At 47.5% G+C, this 20,479-nt stretch overlaps 2 protein-coding genes across 5 annotated transcripts in view; one reads left to right on the top strand and one right to left on the bottom strand.

Annotated features, from left to right (window-relative positions):
- The first annotated feature begins 597 nt into the window (after positions 1 to 597).
- Lamp1 (lysosomal associated membrane protein 1) lies at positions 598 to 17,914 on the top strand. 2 transcript variants are annotated; one of them, XM_034519970.2, is made up of 9 exons: positions 598 to 880; positions 6,961 to 7,082; positions 9,328 to 9,547; positions 9,980 to 10,138; positions 13,540 to 13,718; positions 14,978 to 15,097; positions 16,249 to 16,315; positions 16,399 to 16,569; positions 17,008 to 17,914. In XM_034519970.2, the coding sequence occupies exons 1-9, from the start codon at positions 835 to 837 to the stop codon at positions 17,145 to 17,147; spliced, it is 1,224 nt and encodes a 407-aa protein (XP_034375861.1). In that variant the 5' UTR covers positions 598 to 834; the 3' UTR covers positions 17,148 to 17,914. The 2 variants fall into 2 exon arrangements, with proteins under 2 accessions (XP_034375861.1, XP_034375859.1); XM_034519968.2 differs by having other exon boundaries at positions 607 to 880; positions 6,958 to 7,082.
- Grtp1 (growth hormone regulated TBC protein 1) overlaps positions 16,404 to 20,479 on the bottom strand; it is a 28,092-nt gene continuing 24,016 nt past the window's right edge. For 2 of the 3 annotated variants that reach the window (XM_034519971.2, XM_076913835.1), the window contains one exon: positions 17,338 to 19,901. In XM_034519971.2, the coding sequence (XP_034375862.1) occupies positions 19,812 to 19,901 (90 nt within the window). In that variant the 3' untranslated portion in view covers positions 17,338 to 19,811. Of the gene's footprint in view, positions 16,760 to 17,337; positions 19,902 to 20,479 lie in introns of those variants that run through there. The other variant, XR_013104281.1, reaches the window with a different exon arrangement.

Genomic DNA, 20,479 nt, shown 5'->3' on the forward strand with positions numbered 1-20,479 from the left:
CTCAGGAAGCACAGGCAGGCAGATCTCTGAGTGTGAGGCCAGCTAGAGATATATATTGAAATTCTATCTTTTAAAAAGTGTCTTTCCAACATGCCCACTGTCTACGCGTCCTAAAGGCCTGTTCTCTGCCTGGACGACCAAGTAGACATGGACACACTTGAGGCTGGCCCTAGACACTATTCTGGGTCTAGAAGTCGCCTGTGAGCCTGAAAGTGAAGGCCAGCCTGGGACTAGGACACCGGTCTAGATGTAAATACCCACCTGGAAATGGGTATGTACACTGTCCTTGGATGGAAACACTAGTATTGACCTAGACATGGATGTCAACCTACGACTGAGCTGCAGGCTTTCAGGGGCTCAGATCTGAAGAGTGTCACGCAGCTGGCCTACGGGGCTCGGTCCAGCCTTCACGACTTCCTGTTTCCATCCTCACTTTCTCCGGCAGCGTTTCTTCCTTCCTTTCTCCAAGCCACAACCTACTTTCCATTTCAGGACACTGGGGGTGGGGGGTGGGGGTGGGGCGAAAGGGCTGGATGGCAATGCATCACGTGGGCGGGAGACCACGTGACGCCGACCGGCACGTGACAGCATCACATGCGGAGTGGAGCCTCCCGGAGAAGTGAGGAGTAAGCGGCAGCGGGGCGCGCTCTCGCGAGACCCTCGGCTCACGTGACCGGCGGGCGCGGCACTGCTCACGTGACAGGCGCTGCCGGCCGCAGGGTCCTCTCCGTGCCGGCGCCGCCGCTGCCGAGCCTCTCGAGTCGGTGGACGCGCCCTCCCGCCGGCCTCGCCGCCCGCGCAACCGCCGTCCTCCGGCCTCGGCTGCGTCGCGCCATGGCGGCCCCCGGAGCCCGGCGGCCGCTGCTCCTGTTGCTGCTGGGTGAGCCCGGGAGGGAGGGAAGGAGGGAGGGCCGGGCGGGGTCGGCGTCTCGGGACGGACGGGGAACCGGGCGCCAGGCCGGGCGGGAACGGGACGCCCGGGCCGCGGGCGTCGAGTGGGCCTCGAGCCGGTCGGCCCACTCCGCAGTGGCGCTCGCCGCCTCGGAGCCCGTGCGGGCCTCAGGACGCAGGTGCGGGTTGGGAGTCCAGCCTGAGCTGCTCTGGAAGGAGCTGGGATGGAGTTCCTGCTAGGCAGTGCCGCTGGCTCTGAGCTGCCCTGTGAGAGGCATGGGTGCTGCCTCCCACCCTGCCTGGGGTGCCCTTCTCACCGCTGTATCCCAGCAACGCGGAGGGTTTCGCTGCAGTGCCAGCATCTGCAGGACCGGAGAGAGGTGGCTGGCCAGGTCACCTGGGCACCTGTCAAGACCTGTCCGACCCCAATATTCTGCGACTATGACTTTATGGAATTTGTTTTTTCTTGTTTCTTTTTTCTTGATGCTTGTACGAAACGAACTCTTTGGTTCGTAAGAGGTGCGCTTACTCGGCGGTCTCAAACCAGAAGCCTTGCTAAGGGTCTTGTGACCCTTCACGGTTCAGTAGTTGTAACTAGAATACGAGTTGTTGAAACAAGTTCTGTCGTGTCAGAATGGCTTCGTTAGAAGAGTTCACAGGGCTTGGTGACTAGCTGGAGTTAAATCCCCGGCACAGCCAAAAATACTTAAACCTTTAGAATGTTTATACTTTGAAAAAGGCGGAGGGGTCTCAACCATGTAGAATCTGCTGGTCTGAAACTCACAGGTTTAGGCTCTTGCTGCCTTTGCTTCCTAAATAAATGCTGGTAGGGATAAAATCCGTCTGACACCAGGTTAGGCCTCTTTAAAACTACCCTCTGGCTTGCATAGTGGTTTACACCTTTAATCCAGCACCAGAGAGGCAGAAGGACCTCTTTAACAGGCCATTCTGGTCTACATAATGAGTTCTAAGACAGCCAGGACTGGAGACCCTGTTGCAAAAATAAAATAAATGAATGAAAGAATGAAAGAAACTAATCAGAGGTGGGTCACACTTGTTAGACCTTGAAGGCTGAGGCAGGGGAATTTTAAGTTTGGGTCAGCCTGAGTTAGGTAATGAAATCCTTTTTTTTTTTTTTTTTTTTTTTTTAAAAAAAAAGGAGGGCTGGAGAGATGGCTCAGGGGTTAAGAGTGCTGACTGCTCTTCCAGAGGTCCTGAGTTCAAATCCCAGCAACCACATGGTGGCTCCCAATCACCTATAATGAGATCTGATGCCCCCTTCTGGTGTGTCTGAAGACAGCTACAGTGTACTTATATATAATAAATAAATAATAGTTAAAGAAAAAAAAAGAAAGGAAAGTCAACGTGGTGGCTTATGCTTATAATCTAAGCACTTAACAGGCTTAACGTGGGAGAATTTCTGTGAATTGGAGGTCAACCTGGGGTACAGATTGAGATACTGTTTCAAAGCAAAATCAAACAAAGTGGAGAGGGAAAATCTGTGACCCTGACTGAGTGCCCTATGCCATAAATTATGTCCCAGCATTCACAAAGGCACTTTAACAACTTTGACAGAGGTCTTAGTTGTGTAACTTCAAAAATAATTTTATCTTTAAAAAAAAATTGTATAACGTTGGAATTGTTGATTGTCCCTACATTAATTGCTGTCTCCCCAGGCGAGTGAACTGAAACTAATGTGTATGGTTGCTTAATGGGACTGTTCAGTTGTTGGAGCTAACCCCATGACCTTCCCCTTTCTGGATGAGCCATCAGTCTAGAAGTATGAGAAGTCTAGTTAATGTTATCCTGGATTGTGGGACCTTGAATTCTTAACTAGATTGGTGGTCCAGCTGTTCAGTAGTCTTGTAATTTTGAATTTATATTGTTAGACCCAACTCAGACATTGTTAGTTTTATGTATATGAGTACACTGTGGCTGCCTTCAGATCTCTGGACATCATATCCCGTTACAGATGGTTGGGAGCCACCATAATGGGAATGGACCTCAGAAGCTCTGGAAGAGCAGTCAGTGCTTCTAATCCCTGAGCTGTCTCTGCAGGCCAGCCTGGCCTGTTAACTGTGGACACAGATTTCGGCACCTGTACAAGGAGTGGCCTGTCCCCTTGGCAGTGTTATGAACGTCAGTCCTCACATGTGATTGCACGGTGCTTTCATAGAGTGCCAGGCTACAGCAGTAGTCCTCAGCTGAGTCTTTCTAGAAGAAAGAACACTTGTCATTTTTCTCCACAACACTCTGTGTGGTTTGCCCCAGCCTTATGGAAGCTAGCTAGCAGAGAGGGAGGTATGCCTCTAGAGGTGCTAGTTCAGTGTGTAGAGTAGAACTTTGGCCATTTGTTTAAATGTTCAAAGGTGATTCTGTGTCACTAGATAAGAAACTGGATTTAAATCAAGCAAGAGAATTCAGGGTGTGGTTGGCTGGAGACAGGGTCTCACTTTGTAAGTACTCCAGGCTGGTTTACCCATACTCCTTCACCAAGTGCTGGAGAAGCAGTGTGGTCAATAGGCCATACACTGAAGCCAACAAACTGGGCCACTCACTTCTGGGACCTTGAAGCAAGTTAGTATCTCTGGGCCTCTCCAGTTCAGCAAGAGGAAATCACAGTGACAGCCTTTTCAGTTTATCATAGTAATTTAATTGAAAAATGCTTTGAGCAGTACTTGTCACAAACTAAAAGTGCCACAAGTACTTGTTAAGCAGGACTTCCTGGGCAAAGAAGAGAGCCCAGAACCAAAAGTGGTTAAGTAGCAAGCCTTTTTGGTGGCGTGGTAAACTGCTGGGGTGTTCTGCCAGCCAGCCTCTCTGGCTCTGCTCTCTTCCCGGTGTCAGTTGTGTAATCTCAAGGTGGTTAGGTGGCTGCTGCTGGCTCCAAGGTCAACAGCTCTGGCTTACTAGTTGCAGGGAGGGAATTTCCACACGTGTAGTGTTTTGAGAGAACTAGCCAGCATTGCCCTTTGATCCGTGGAGAGATAAGAAACAAGCAGGTCGTCATTAGCAGGCAGGTGGGGCCTCCTGGCAGCTGCTCTTGTCTGGGTCCCATGTTTGCTGTAGGCATCTTAACTGATGGGGACAAAAAGCTCTTTTTGTTAAAATATTTAAGTGTTGCGTGCCTTTTAAACAGTTTCTTTAAAGATAATGTTTTGTGTGTATAAGTACTTTGCCGGCATGTGAGGTCAGAAGAGGGAGGCGTTGGATCCCCTGGAATTGGAGTTACAAATGGTTTGGCTGTTTGAGAGTCATTATATGGATGCTCAGAATCGAACCCAGGGCTTCTGCAACAAATGGTCTAAAGCACTAAGCCGTCTCCTTATTCCATTTTATCTTTAAAAACTTCAGCTTTGTCTTTTTAGTTTATGCATATAGGTGTTTGCCTGCATGTGTGTGCACTGTGTGCATACAGTGTCCACTGAGGCCAGCAGAGAGCATCACATTTGGAACTGGACTCTTGTGAACTGGGATAGAGATTCTGGATATATACATTCCCGTAACCTGCCATATTGTTGCCATGTTACAGAACCTGGGCTCTCTGAAAGAGCACGAGCAGCTAGTGCTCTTAGTGCCTGAGCTCTCTCCACTATGTCCCTTCCATTTTATCTTTTAAGGAAGTAGAACTAAAGACAGGTTTTAAGGAAAGAGACCGACATACCACAGAATGGGAGCAACTCGTGGGCTGAGGAAAAGGCCTGTTCTTAAAAGCCATAAAGTTTATTTCAGATTTTAGTAATACTTTTTTTTTTCTTTGAATGTGCATGTTTACTAGATTGGGGGAAGTGTGTTTGACAAAGACACTCTAGTCAGAGCTGGACTGTGTGCTCTCAGTGGGCATCTGCTGTGTTGGCCAGTTAGACCTCCGATCTTTCTGCTTAGGACATCTCTGGCCAAGGAAGCCTTAGGTCTGGAACAGTGACCTTTCCTGCATTTGGTCTTTTTTAAAAAGGTGTTTTGTGTTTGTATAAGGGGTATTCACAGAGGCCAGAAGAGGGTGCTGGATCCCCTGGAAATGGAGTTACAGAAGGTTGGGGGAGGGGGGGGAGTGAGTGTCAGTGCTGGAACTAAACCTATGTCCTCTACAAGAACTGACACATTGCTTCAGCCCCTACTCTGTTTCTAAAAGTCTGCGTCCACTGTTGAGGATAAGCTGTGATGGACTCTTTGGGAAACTTTATAGTTACCTGCTGTTTATTTGTGTATGTATATGTTGGGCACATGCCAGGGCTTATGTGAGGAGGCCAGAGCATCTCAGTTCTCTCCTTCCAGCGTCTGAGTCCCACGGATGGAACTCAGTCATCAAGCCTGGTGGCGAGAGCTTTTGCTGAGCCATCCTGCCAGCCCTTCTCTGTTTTCATGGTATACTGGTCAACCATTGGAAATGCTTTTAATAGAACGTGCTCAGTTATAAAGTGCACAGGATTCTGGAAGTGAGCTGAGTTTGCTTCTTTCTTCTGTGGCAGTTTTGGTTTTTGGTTTTTCGAGACAGGGTTTCTCTGTGTAGCCCTGGCTGTCCTGGAACTCACTTTGTAGACCAGGCTGGCCTCGAACTCAGAAATCTGCCTGCCTCTGCCTCCCAAGTGCTAGGATTAACGGTGTGCGCCACCACCGCCCGGCCTGTGGCAGCTTTTTTAACATGAGTTTCAATGTTTGCTTTGCTCTTAGCACAGGAGAAAGGATATATGATTTCTAGTTAGGTTCTTGGGTGTGAATAATACTTACTCTAATTTTTTTTTTCAAAGTTTTGGCAGTAAACTAAATTAGGTTTGTTGAAGTCTGCTTGTTTTGGAAGTATGTTTTTCTAAAAATTTTTTTTAAATTTCTTTTTAAGAGTCTTGGTATGTATTTCTCATGGGCTTTGAACTTACTGTGTAGAATATCATAGCCTGGAACTTCTAGTGATCCTCCTGCCTCACATTTCCATGTAGACACTTCAGACTCATGTCTCAGTATCCTTGGAAGGCTATATACAAGCTTGTAGCAGCAGAAACAGATGACAGCATGTTACCTGTCACTGAACAGTGTGGTTGTTGCTGTGTAGTTGTTGGCTTGGGAATGAACACCTGGCTTGTTCATCTGTAAACTGTAATGAAACTTGATAGTTGTCAGAGAACTATACCACCCTACTGCCTTTTTTCTGGAGACACAGTCTTACTGTGTGGTCGTGGCTGGCCAAGAACTCCCCATGTGTAAACCAGGCTGGCCTCAGATTCACAGAGAGTGCTGGGAATAAGATGTACTGCCATGTCCAGCCGAAAGTACTGTTGTTCTAGCTTGCTGCTAGGCATCTTGACTAGGATAGTGCGATTGCTTATTACTTTATAAGTCTCCTCTGTGCTGTGGGTTGGTGGACTGCTGATCCTCTTGCCTCAGCCTCCCCAGTGTTAGATGATAGGTGTGAGCTTTGTCAGATGTATTTAACAAGCCAGAAAGGAAATGCCCTGAAAAGATGAATATTCACTAGAAAATCTGTAGAGTTTCCATATGTCTCTGAACCTCCACAAATAGGGCAGCTTTCAACATGTATGAGTTGAGAATGTGTCAAATTGCTCAGCCATGTGCTGGTGGAATCCAAACACTGTGTCTGAACTTGTGACTCTGCCACAGTCCTGGTCTGAGAAGTAAAAACAAGCCAGATTATAATTTATTTGTTTAGGACCACAGTGAGAACACTCACTGCAGACTCTCCTTGGATTTCTGAGTAGGTTGATGCTTGAGTGTACCTTTCAGGCCCCATCACATCTTACAGAGCAATTGTTTAAGGGACATGTGCCTAGGGTAAGTACTCCGGTGGTAACACTTGTGGGTGAGATTGTCAGGTTGATGGAACAGCTTTAAAGGTGGTAGTGTCCTATGGAGTTAAGAGTCAGAGGACCATCCCAGGACAGCCAGGACTACACAGAGGAACCCTGTCTCGAAAAACCAAAAAAAAAAAAAAGAGAGAGAGAGAGAGAGAGCGAGTGAGCACCTTCAGGTTTAGGGCATCAGGAGTAAGACACAGCCTGTATAGAAGATGGAGAGACAGATAGCAGCTGTATGATTGTCTTTTTCTCCCGGAAGCAGCAGGCCTTGCACATGGCGCCTCAGCACTGTTTGAGGTGAAAGACAACAATGGCACAACGTGTATAATGGCGAGCTTCTCCGCTTCCTTTCTGACCACCTACGATACTGGACGTGGTTCTGAGGTAGGAAACACCAGCATTGTGGGATTCTAAAAAATTACCCTACCTTAGTCTGGCCTTGTCACTTGTGCAGACAGCTTCTAGGCCCATCGGTAGTCTCTGCTCTGCTGGTAGCTGGAGCCACAGCACACTGCTGCTGAGTGATAACATGTTCTGGATGCGTGTTTTATAGCCACCTTGGAGACCTCACAGAAGTCAGCACATCTGCTCAATGCTTTCGTGCTGCTGCTTAGTTAGCTCGTTACAGTCTTCACGTTCACTAAACCACTCTAGGTTTTTATGCTCTGCCTCACTTGCTTCAGAGTGTCACTATATTCCGAGATGCCATCTAAGGGATGGCTTGATGAGCAGTGCTGTAGACTGTCCCTTTAAGAAAGAGGTTCCTAGTGGGCTGAACCTAATACCACACATCTTTAATCCCAGCACTCAGAAGGAGCAGGGGCAGGCAGATTTTGAATTCAAGGCCAGCCTGGTCTACAAGCTTAGAACCACACAATGATACCCCATCTCAACAAATAAGCAAACAAATAAAAGTATGTTCTTAGTGGTTACATTAAAGCAAGGGTGTGTTTCTGTAGTTCTTAGATTACTAGTAGATAAGTGTCATGCATTTTACATTTCTTTTTAATTACCTGTTAGTAGACATTTCACACACTCATTATATGTAATTACCCTTTTAAATGCATCCCTGGATCATGAGATACCCACAATCCTATTACTTAAAAGGGTCAGGGGTTCAAGCCTAGCCTGGGCTATATGAAACCCTGTATCAATAACCTTGAATTACATTTTGGTTTCTGTTCTTGGTTGGAATTGTCCTGTTTCTCACACAGCTCCATACAGCAACACTCAGTTCTGCCCTGGAGGGCAATAGGGACTGGCCCTGCAGGATAACTTTTCCTTAGAGCTCTTTAAGGTCCCTGACTCATTTGTACTAGTTTCCGTGTAAGTGTAGAAAGGCTTGCTATCAGAGAAATGCCTTGTAATAATTAGTACTTGTCCAAGCCTTTAGAAGCTTCTAATTTACTTTTTATTTATTTTTGTAAATGAGTTTTTGTCTGTGAAGTACATATGTGCAGTGCCCACAAAGGTCAGAAGAGGGCGTCAGATCCCCCAAAACTGGAGTTTAACATAGTTGTGAGCCATTGCATGGGTGCTGGGGATTTAATCCAGGTCCTCTGGAAGAGGTCTTACCACTGAGCAATCACTCCAGCCCCTCGAGTTTACTCTTTACAGAGGAGTAGGGGGCAGCAGTGTGTCACAGTATATGGATAAAAGCCAGAGGACAACTTGGGAATCGATCCTTCTACCATGTGGGTCATAGGATCAAACTCAGGTTGTTGGGCCTGACAGGAGGTACATTTACCCATTGAGCCATTTTGCCCACTGATGCTTCTTACTTCTCTTATATAATTTTGGGGCCTGGGATTGGTAAGGGTTGGTTTATTTGTGTTGATGAGTGAAAGGATCTCCCATATCCCAAAGTGACCTGAAATCCCTGATCCTCCAGCTTCCAAGTGCTAGGATTACAGGCTTGCCCCATCACACTAGAGTTATGCAATGCTCAAGAAAGAGGCTAGGGCTTCATGTGTGTGTGTGTGACAGGGTTCTACCAGCTGAGCTCAGTCTCTCACCTTTGTACATATTCTTTAAAGAGATATTTTCCAAAAAAGAAGTACCATCAAGTTAGGTCCTTTACTTTCAAGGTAACTTTGGCTTTGATTCTTGTATAAAATGAAATTAATCGTAGGTTTTTCTAAATTTACACTATGCTTTATTATATAGCACTGGTGGGTCTCAAGCTAATGACTTTCTGTCTCTGCCTCCTGAGTATTGGGATTAGGAGTGCACACACTGAGTGGGAAGCAGGTTTAACCCTAACTCCACCAGGTCTCTCACACTGGATCACTTGTCAGCCTGTTTCTGTTAATAGTGAGAGGGCATGAGCTTTTTACTGGTTCGTTAAAACTGAATATAGAACCTGAACCCATGTCTACCACAGCCTGTTAGTATTTCAGAAGACTCAGAACTGTCTGAGGAGATGGAAATGCTGACTACCCCGGGTTAAGTCATACACACTGTTTGCATGTATTGAGTTGTAGTCCACTAATTTTGTATAGATGTAGCACCAAGTAAGAGTCTCTGAACGACCGCTTTAAGAGTGATTGGAAGTTGAGTTTCTGTCAGTATGCAGTGTCTCCTTAGCATGCATTCTCATGGCGTTGCATCAGAATTGTATTTGTTCTAGATCTCGAACATCACCCTGCCAGCCACTGCAGAAGTACTGAAAAATAGCAGTTCTTGTGGTAAAGAGAATGCTTCTGAAGCCAGGCTCACAATTACTTTTGGAAGAGGATATTTACTGCAACTCAACTTCACAAAAAGTACAACACGTTACAGTGTCCAGCATATGTATTTTACATATAACTTGTCAGACACAGAACACTTTACCAATGCCAGCACCAAAGGTAAGACTTCTGTATAAAATGCAGATCTGAAGGGAGGGCTAGAGAACTTGCCTTTCCAGGAGCCACATGAGGGTCCACTACATCTACCTGCCTTCCTGATCATTGCTTTCTGTGTCTTTCTGTCCCTCTTAGATGCTCACCAGAGCCTGAGTGTTCTTTCTCTGGTACTTAGGCTCTTTCTCCAGCCACTGTGTGGCTGGCTGCATGCTGGCATGTGCATGAGCATGGAATTCCCTCTTCCTCCTCTCCACCTTCCTCTCTCAGTCCCTGAGATTTACAGCTCACCTGTCGTGATGTTTTTCTTTTGAAACCCCACTAAAACTATTCTTAAGCTTCACAACAAACAGAATACAAGATGATGGTATTAAGTCACTTTTAACTTAGGTACTGCAAACACATTGTGTTTTGTTTTGTTTGTTGATTGGGATACAGGGATCAAAACCGTGAATTCCACAACTGACATCAAGGCAGACATCAACAAAACATATCGATGTGTCAGTGATATCCGGGTCTACATGGGGAATGTGACTGCTGTGCTCCGGGATGCCACTATCCAAGCCTACCTGTCAAGTAGCAACTTCAGCAAGGAAGGTAAGGTGCTGAGTGACATGGCTGCAGGTGACAACTGCACAGTGGGTGGAGTCTGTACCTCCATCTCTTTTGAGCCCCTCTACTGTTAAAAGATGAGAGTAGGCGCATCCTGATTAGGAGGATAGAAATGTGGTTAATACAAGCTGGTCTCAGTCATGCATGGGGTACAGAAGAGTGATCCTGTGGTGGTGAGCAAAACCCTGCCTGTGAGCCAGTTTCCTGAGGTCAGCTTAGGCATCTCTAGAGGAGGTGTGGCCCTGGCCTGCACCAGTTTGTCAAGCTAGCTGGCCCAATTGCCACTTGGCCCCAAACTCTCAGTTGGCTCTGAAATCGTACATTGGAAAGTTAAGGGCATGTAGTTTGTCAAAGATTTACCTGACTACCTGTCCTTACTAGCTTTCCTTCTCAGGCTTCTTGAGTAATCTTAATGAACACTGTGGTGTGACTGTGGAGAGAGCTTACTCAGGTGCTGTCTCCCAGCTCTAAGTCCGTTGCAGGCCAGGGGAGGTAGTGTGTATTTTCTCAGCAGATGACCCTAGCCTGCCACCTAAAGTTTAAAAAGAAAGTATTTTATTACATATAAAGCTAATTGTAAGGGCCACTGCCTAGAAGCATAGACTTGCTGCCACATAAGTTACCCCTTTTGTTTCTTTGAGACAGGGTCTCTCTGTTTTGTAACTGTTATTGTCTGGAACTCACTCTGTAGACCAGGCTGGCATTGAACTTAGAGACTCACCTGCCTCTGCCTCCAAAGTGCTGTGATTAAAGGCTTGTGCCACCATGTCTGACAACATAGTCATTTATTTACATTAGTTACAGATGCTCTTGCACTGACTAATCAAAGCCCAGTTGTTGCGATAGTCGTAGTCTGAATTATGTATTGATACAAATAGAACTGGGTTTGGGGGTTTTTCCCTTATTTAAAAAAATGAGGGTTTTTGTTTTGTTTTATGTGTGTTTTGCCTATATGTGCTCTGTGTACTTGCTTGGTGTCCATGATGGCCAAAGAGAGGATATTACATCATCTGGAACTGGAGTTAAAGTCACTTGTGAGCCACCAAGTGGGTGCTGGAATTAAATCTATGCCTTCTGGGAAAGCAGCAAGTGCTCTTAACCTACAGAGCACATGAGCCAGACATAATTAGAAGAAATGGGTGGTTCTGAAAGAGGCTGACTTTGGTTGAGTCCTTCTACCAACTTTCCTGCATCTGATCTTCCAAAAAACGTGGGATGTTACAGCAGTGTTTCTTTTCCTGTTGACTGCCATCATATGTTTAGTAGATGAAGACCAGAGTCAAAAACTGGGAGCAGCAAGTATCTGCAGAGCCACCTTCAGGTTATCCACGTGCTGGCCAGCATCCTGTCATCTTGTTCAGCCATGTGCAGTACAAATGTGGGGTAGCTTGTCTTGTTAAAAACAGCTGTTCTCTCTCTCTCTCTCTCTCTCTCTCTCTCTCTCTCTCTCTCTCTCTCTGTGTGTGTGTGTGTGTGTGTGTGTGTGTGTGTGTGTGTATGTGAGTGTGCGTGCAGTGCAGTGCAGTGCATTGCATTGCACACATGTAATGAGGAGTCAGTTCTGTCCTGTGGAGGCAAGTCCTCAAGGTTCTAAGCGTGCAACCCCTCCTACCTGCTACACCTGAGTAATGTGTCCTTAGGCTTCCTAATAATTGTTATTTAACACAGTTTTATTAAAGCTGAGAGTGTTTCTGCATGTGTCCGTAGGTAGCACGGAGTGGCCTTGTCCAGGAAGGAAGCCTCACATATCCGCTTCCTGTTAACTGTAAATGGTCAGACCAAAGAAAACTTGGGCACTTGACAAATCTTGTTTAAAAGAAAATGAATTGGAGCTGGAGAAGTGGCTCAGCAGTTAAAGAACATTGGCTGCTCCTCCAGAGGACTTGGGTGTGAACCACCACCACCCACGTAGTGCTTGCCAGCTCAGCTTTAGCTCTAGGGTGACCTCTTCTGGCCTCCCTGACACTTGGCACACATTAAACACATAAATAAGCACATAGATATTCATGCAGGCAAAACTTCTTGGGTTTTTCAAGTCAGAGTTTCTCTGTGTAGCCCTGGCTGTCCTGGAACTCAATAGACCAGGCTAACCTCGACCTCAGAGGTCCACCTGCCTCTGCCTCCCAAGTGCTTTGATTGAAGATGTCTGCCACCGCCCAGCTTCAGGCAAAACATTTACATACATAAAGTGAAAATTTTTTGAAGAGGAAGTAAAGCACTGGCTGGACCTGGCTATTTTGTGAAGAACAGGTACTTTGCTAAAGATAGGCAGATGGTTCTCAGCCTGGAGTGGGCTGTAGGTAATGCTGCCGCAGGCCTGAGAATAGCCACATCAAGGTCCCACCAGGTTTATGGTGCAGGACCTGTGTCAGGCACTGCTTCCCAGGTCACCAGCAGACTTATGTATATTCTCTTTTCCTTTGCAGGGGTGGGGGTTTGAGTGTGTGTGAGTGTGTGCATGAGGACAGAGGTCAGTGTTGGGTCTGTCAGGCAGTTGTGACACGGGTACGGGAAACAGTATGTGTTAATCACAGAGCGTCTGGCTCCCTGTTTATCCACGCCTCTTTTGCTGTTGTCACTATTCCTGTTGTGGCTCTAATTATGTGTGTGTCTCTGTGTGGGGATGTACACACACCTGAGGAGGCCAGAAGTGTGAGCTTTCCCTTGGGTCTGTGGGAGATGGAAGCTGCTCAACATGGGTGCTGGGAATTCACCTCGGGTTCACAGTGTATACTCTTAGCATCAAACTCATCTCTCCAGCCCAGCTATCCAGGGTTAATCTTTAAGGTTTGTTATGTGAGACTTAAACATAGGAGAGATTTTTCCATGACTTTGAACAGTTAGTAATAACAGCCTATAAAAATAGACTCCCTCCCCTCCCCTCCCCTTTTCTCCCCTCTCCCCCTCAGCAGGCTCCTGCACATCCTTGCTGATAATATGTAGCTGTAGTTGGTTCATGTGTTTTCATAAATGGCAGGCCTGACCAGGGTCTGACAGTCAAGAGTCCCTCTTCCATGTGACAGCTCAGTGTAAACACTTGAATTCATGCTACATTCATGTATATGATATGACCTAGACATCGCTCCCTTGTGGCGGGGTGAAGCTTTCTTTTGGTCTCAGTATATTTGCTTGCTCACTGAGAAGGAAGGCTAAGATGGGGAAAACATTGGGGGAGTCTGGGGAGGCAGCAAGTGAGCTAGGGTGCTCTGGGTCGTCTCTGCCTCCCAGAACCCGCTGTCCATGTGCCTGTCCGATACAGGGTGAAGAAGTGCCCTGTGGAGTTAATAAGTGGGTGTCTCCGGTTCTAACATACTCCAGCATCTGGGGTAGTTAAAAGCAAGCTGGATTTTGAACTGTCCTTCCAACTGTCTTTACTGTCCCTGCAGAGACACACTGCACACAGGATGGACCTTCCCCAACCACTGGACCACCCAGCCCCTTGCCACCACTTGTGCCCACAAACCCCACTGTGTCCAAGTTCAATGTGACTGGTGACAACGGAACCTGCCTGCTGGCCTCTATGGCCCTGCAACTCAACATCACCTACCTGAAGAAGGACAACAAGGTAGGGACGATGGCAGTTTGCTTTTACTTATCAGAGGAGTGCAGTGCTGCAGACTGTTACTTCGTATATGCTGCCATCAGTTGTGCAGGTAGGTAGGCATGCGGGCTTGTGCCCCACCTGCACCTCTGTCCACTCTCTGAGTCCTGGCTGCATTTGTCTTCGTGGGCTGTGGCGTACCGTCTGTCCGTGAAAGCCTGAGATGCTCACTAGCCTGGCACCTCACAGAAAGAAATCCCTTAGTCCTAGGTGGAGCATCGCATTTCCCTCAGCCTTTATTACTTAAACTGTGTAGTATTTGTTTGTTCTCTGACAGGAACAGCATCTGTGGGGATGGGAGATTCTTGTGTGTAGTTGAGCCAGGCCAAGGTTGTAGACACCTGTAGTCTTGGCCACTCAGAAAGGATGGATGCCTGAGGCAAAAGGACCAGTTGAGGCATTGAAGCTGGGAAAAGCTAGGAGAAGCATCAGGGGCTGTGTTAGTCAGGGTTCTCTAGAGGAGCAGAACTTAAGAAAGATACATATCCCCATATAGTCCATCCTAATAAATCAGTGACACACTTCTTCCAATAAGGCCACACCTCCTAGCAGTGCCACTCCCTATGGGCTTGTGGGAGCCATTCATTTACACTACCACACTCTGTGTGTGTGTGTGTGTGTGTGTGTGTGTGTGTGTGTGTGTGTGTGTGTGTGTGTGTGTGTGATTTACTAGAATAGCTTATAGTCTGCAGTCCAGCTTGTCCAGAAATACAGTAGTTGTTCAGTTCACAAGGCTGATATCTGGTCTTCCTGATGCACCAGAATGCCAAAGAAGTAGGCTCTAATGATAGTGGAGCAAACAGACTTGCTAGCAAGAGCAAGGAGGCAGCGCATAAGCTTCCTTCTTCTATGTCCTTTATATAGACTGACACAAGAGTGTGGCCTAGATTAAAGGTGGATCTTCCCACCTCCAAAAACAAACAAACAAACAAAAAACAGATTAAAAATGGGGCTTCCCACCTCAAATGATTTAATTAAGAAGAAAAAAATCTCTCATGAATGTACCCAGGCACTTGGGTTTTAGTTAATTCCAGATGTAGTCAAGTTGACACCTAGAAAAGCCATCACAGGGACCAATCCAAGCCATCTTTGCAAGATTAGTAACCCTAACCCTCCTGACTTGTTAGAGTGGGTGTGTCTGCTCCATAGCGGTTAGTGATGTTGGCTGTGACCTGAGACTGTCACCAGAGCCTAAACAATAACTCATTTGCTTTTCTTGTCAGACTGTGACCAGAGCGTTCAACATCAGCCCAAATGACACATTTAGTGGGAGCTGCGGTGTCCAGGTGGTGATCCTGAAAGTGGAGAACAATAACAGTGCCCTGGAGTTGCAGTTTGGGATGGTGAGGCTGAGCTGTCCTTGTCACTTGGGCATATTCCCTGGGCTCCTCTCATGCCGCCTGTCTCACACTCTTGCTGGGGTGGCAGTTAGGAATCTCCTCACTTGTCACCTGCAGATGACACACTGACCTCATTTATTCTGCTCATACTTGCACACATTCATGCTTCCACAGCTAGATGACTGTGGTCGCTGCAGAGAGCAGAGTGTGAAGCTGGGCTGTGGGGTGCCACCTGCTTCTCGCAGCCTGCTTTCTCCTCTTTGTACTGTCTCCGGGAAAAGCCACATGTATGCTTAGTTATTAGCAAAGGAGAAAACTGGCACTGGGAAGGATCTGACGCTTGTGCCTAGGGCTCCTACGTGTCTCCCAGCCATACCCCAGCCAGCATAAGTTTTTGGTGTTTTGGTTTTCAAGACAGGGTTTCTCTGTGTAGCCCTGGCTGTCCTGGAACTCGCTCTGTAGACCAGGCTGGCTTCAAACTCAAGAGATTCCTCTTGCCCTTGCCTCCAGAGCACTGGGATTAAAGGTGTGTGCCACCACACCCAGCTCAGCACAAGTGTGAGCTTATTAATAATTTCTTATAATGGTTTCCAAACTTTTCTGTACCATTCTAAAGATATTTTTAAGTAGCATGGTTCCTGTTGTCTCAGTGTTAGTGGGTAGCCTGGTGCTAACAGATGGCTCAGGTGTTGGGCATGCTGGTGCATGTTTTAATGCAAGTACTGAGAGTTGCTGACAGGAGCATGACTTTCTCACTGGGCTATATAGTGACAACCCGTATTGAAACAAAGTCTGGGGACTGCAATGCTGGCTCACTGGGTTATATAGTGACAACCTATACTGAAAAAAGTCTAGGGGCTGGAGTAGAGGTTCAGCGATTGGGAGCACTGGCTGCTCTTTTCAGAGGACCCTGGTTCAATTCCCAGCACCCACATGGCAGCTCAAGGCTGTCTGTAGCTCCAGTTCCAGGGAATCCAGCATTTTACACAGACATACATGCAGGTAAGACACTCATGCACCTAAGATAAATAAATCTTAAAAACAAAACTCTGAAAAGAGCGAACCAAAATGTTTGGTTTTGTGCTGCAAATGTAGAGGTCCTGTCGACCAGATGATGACCACCTGTGCTGGCTGACGAGTATCTTTTCTTTCAGAATGCCAGTTCTAGCCTGTTCTTCCTGCAAGGAGTCCAGTTGAACATGAGTCTTTCTGATGCTCAAGGTGAGGCCGGCTTCCTCCTTCCTTCAGTTGGTGTGCTTGTTACCCAGTGTGGCCTGTGCCTGAGCAGACTCTGTCCATTGCAGATCCCAAACTCCACATCTCCAACAACTCACTGAGAGCCCTCCAGGCCACTGTGGGCAACTCGTACAAGTGCAACACTGAGGAGCACATCTTTGTCACCGAGGCGCTCTCCCTCAATGTCTTCAGTGTGCAGGTCCAGGCTTTCAAGGTGGAAAGTGACAGGTTTGGTTCTGGTAAGTAGCAGAGGCAGCATCCAGAGTAACGGCCACAGCAGAGGTATCTTATAAGTTCTTGTGGGACCAGGATATGGTCAGGGAACAAGCACCCTTTTCCTCTGCAGTGACCTTTTCTTCTTCCCAGCTTGAGACTTCCCTTAGTAAGGAAGGAACTGCAGGAATGGGTGTGTGAGGTAAGGATGTCCTGCTGAGGAAAGAGAGCGGAGAAAATGATAGTCAGTGTCTCTCTGAAAGCTCACCAATTGTCCAGTGGTTGGCGCCATTCATTCTAACCTGGGTGCAGTGTGCCTCAGAGTACCCCGCTGCGTCTATAGACTTCCAAAGGTGTTGAATCTTTGTCCCTGGCCTGGCCTCATCCTTTGCCCTCAGGCTGGGGAGGAACAAGTGGGCGAGGAGGGCAGACCCTGGAGTGATACCCTGGGTTGTCTGTTGCAGTGGAAGAGTGTGTGCAGGACGGTAACAACATGCTGATCCCCATTGCTGTGGGCGGTGCCCTGGCAGGGCTGGTCCTCATCGTCCTCATTGCGTACCTCATCGGCAGGAAGAGGAGTCACGCCGGCTACCAGACCATCTAGTCTGCTGGGCGGCTGCGGCACAGACGCACAGCCTGTTCTCAACATCCCAAGCTTAGATAGGTGTGGAAGGGAGGCACACTGTCTGCAACTGTTTTCAAACCTGCTTTATCAAATGTGAAGTTCATCTGCAACATTTACTATGCACAAAGGAATAACTATTGAAATGACGGTGTTAATTTTGCTAACTGGGTTAAATATTTTGCTAACTGGTTAAATGTTAATATGTTACCAAAGTAGAGCTCTAAAGAGGACGAGAAGGCTCCGCTCATTTGACTTTTAAGACTTGGTGTTTGGTTCTTCATTCTTTTACTCAGATTTAAGCCTTACAAAGGGAATCTCTGGTCCAGACACTCGGGCCTGGCAAGGGTGGCTGAGGATTAGGCTGCACACTTGAGAAGCACACGGGAGCAGGGAAGTCCTGCCACACAGACACGCACAGGGTCAACCTCTGGACACTTGGCTTGGGCTGCCTGGCCTGGGGGCAGACTCTGGCATCTGGCTGGGCGCCCCCTAGTGTTTCTGTGCTCTGCCACCCGTGAGCTGCCACTTTCCTAAATAGAAAATGGCATTATTTTTATTTACTTTTTTGTAAAGTGATTTCCAGTCTTCTGTTGGGGTTCAGGGTGGCCCTGTCTCTGCACTGTGTACAATAATAGATTCACGCTGCTGAGCCGTCCTGCAGCATAGGTGGGTTGTACACTGAGCGTCAGCGCACTGAATGCATTGCCTGTAACGATGCTAATAAAAAGTCTCCTTCTTTGTCTGTCTGCACTGTGCTTCTGTGACCCATCAGAGAGCCCTGGGTGTGGTGCTGATGCAGTTCTGGCAGTCTGTGGGGAGAGGCAGGGTGCTGCTCATGTGCTAAAGGTTTGGGACAGTGTCAGCCTATAAGAAAACTACACATTGTTTGGTTACAGAAATGGCACTTGTCATGGCTCTAGATGCTAGGAGTTTCTTACACGATACATGTTCATATAGCTCAGGCTGGCCTTTCTGTGTAGTTTATTCTCCTGCTTCTGCCTCACAGTGCTGGGGTAAGAAGCATGTGCTACCGTGCCTGACTTTTAGATGAGTCTTAGGTGATAATGATAATATGGCCATGTGATTATAGTCTCCAGAAATGCTGTACCTATGTCACAAGATCCTTACACACATTAAACATGAGGTGAGTTGAAGAGGCTGGTGCTCACCGTTTCCTTGAAGCTCTGATCTGCCCATCCTCCTTTCTGTCCATAGCACACTTGGGACATGCAGACTCATCTGTAGTTATCTCTGCTTGCTGGTGGGATTTTAAAGACTTCAGAAACTCCTCGTGACCACAGCAGCTGTATTCATGGTGGGAGAGGTCACTATCTGCAAGTGCCCCACCCCCATCTTGTAGACCAGCTCCCTCCTCTGGGGTCAGGAGACAGAACAGGAACCCTGCCTTTAGAAGCATCATGTGCCTCTGACTTCAGAAACCAAAAGCAGGGCAGAGAATCCAGACTGGCAGGCAAGGTCAAGGTCTGCCTGTGGGCCTTGGAACTTGGCTTCCTGGTCCTGCCTTTGAGCAGAGGAAAGCCTTGTCTCCAGCCATGCTTTGTTGGGATTGCTGGCAGGGTTGTGGATCTACCTTCCTGGTCTGACTGGAAGCAGGAGCAGCTTGAAATCAACCCTTTGAAAGGGACTGAGCTGAAGGGAGCTTTGTTCCTTGGGTAAAGGATCTCTGTGCACTCAAAACTGACCATATGAGATCTCACCATGTGACTGAATTCCATCTCCCTGGCAGTTGACACTAGGTAGTCCTGAGGAAAACCATCTCCAGGTGTAGCTTTAAGGTATAAACTACCTTGGGAAACATCTGGACAGTAGTGTCAGGTGCAGCTGAGCCCACTCCCTCCTGGATGGGGCTAGCACATCACGCCTCCCAGCTAATGCTACAGCTTTGAAATGCATCCAAGGAAACCTTTGAGCTGTCCGTGTCTTCTGTGAGGTAAGGGGCTCAGGGCTTATTTGCAACTGATAGCAGTGTCATTGAACAGGTTACTTCATGCATAGCCTTCCCCAGGGGATATTTAGTGATGGCTGTGCTAGATACGTAGGGCATTAGGGTAGGGTTTAGAAGGCCCGCCTGCCGAAGAGCCAGAGGACAGGGCCCTAACCAGCCCGACCTGTAAGGGCCGTTCTGAGAAAGCCAAGGATCATGCTCAGAAGTAGGCTACTCTGTCCAGTTATCCCCCATAGGGCACAGGTCTGCATAGGCACAGGCCAGGAAAGTCCTGGGAGGGTGCCAAAGTCACATATGGCAGTCACTAAACTTTTAACACTAGGAAACATGTTGCTCTCAACAAAGTGCACACATAATACCTCATATTCCTAGTATCTATGGTGAAGAGAGTTTGGACGCATTGAGTGTGTGTGTGCCTCTCTCAAAATGACCATTTTGAAAGTGTTCTCTGCTTCCACTTATGGGGCCTGGGATGGACCCGTAAGGTCATCAGGCTGGACCAGATAATTCAGTTTATGACTCCAAAGGCAGGAAAAGTAGAACACTAATTTTAAATCATTCTTTTAAAAGTTCACATTGAATGTCGTGATTTCAAGTGTTTACAGCAGGAACAGCATGGTAGGAATTGGTGAAGTGTGTGCTCTCGAAGAGAACAGTGGCAGCGGGCCCCTGTGCACTCAGCTCTGTGCCTGCAGGGCAGCTCGGCAACTCTCCCGGAGCCTGGTGATGGTTGTCATGGACAGGCTTCCTGGTTCTGAAAATATTTTCTGGAAGAAAAACAAAATGTTTTTCCGAGCAGCCCCTCATAACACACTTCCACTTCAGCTGTCCCTTAAAAGGCCCCATTGCTAGGCCCGGTGTTACAAGCCTCACGTCCCAGCACTTGGGGAAGGGGCAGGCAGATCTATTGTCCAGGCCAACCAAGGCAAGACCTTTTCTCAACACGCACTCAGGAGGTAGAGGCAGACAGATCTCTGAATTTGAGACCAGTGTGGTCCACAGACTTGAGTTCTAGGACAACAAGGGCTACACAGAGAAGCCCTGTCTCAAACAGGAAAGAAAAGGTTGGCACCTGGCAGGCAAACCAAGCTAAGGCTTGGTACTAAGGCAGGGACATGGGCTCCATGAGGATTCAGTCTTCAGATACATGGCAGTGTCCTACACTAGAGGACGCCATGTGCCGAATATACTCGGGTTTTATTTCTACAAAATCCAAGCAAGAACACTTTTGACTATCACAATCTTGGGGTGCAGAGGTCAAGCCAACCAAGACTGGCAAGTCAGACTGGACTCAGCTGATGAAGCAGGTGATGGGGAGTGAGTGCCACAGAAGGATGGAGACCAG

This window comes from Arvicanthis niloticus, chromosome 16, assembly GCF_011762505.2.
Source record: "Arvicanthis niloticus isolate mArvNil1 chromosome 16, mArvNil1.pat.X, whole genome shotgun sequence".
Taxonomy (NCBI): Eukaryota; Metazoa; Chordata; class Mammalia; order Rodentia; family Muridae; genus Arvicanthis; species Arvicanthis niloticus.

Bases quoted from the DNA above. Each gene is read 5' to 3' on its own strand.
- Lamp1 (XM_034519968.2), top strand. From the start codon at position 835: ATGGCGGCCCCCGGAGCCCGGCGGCCGCTGCTCCTGTTGCTGCTGG. The intron at 13,719-14,977 runs GTAGGGACGATG...TTTTCTTGTCAG, and splicing joins ACCTGAAGAAGGACAACAAG to ACTGTGACCAGAGCGTTCAA. The intron at 15,098-16,248 runs GTGAGGCTGAGC...CTTTTCTTTCAG, and splicing joins TGGAGTTGCAGTTTGGGATG to AATGCCAGTTCTAGCCTGTT.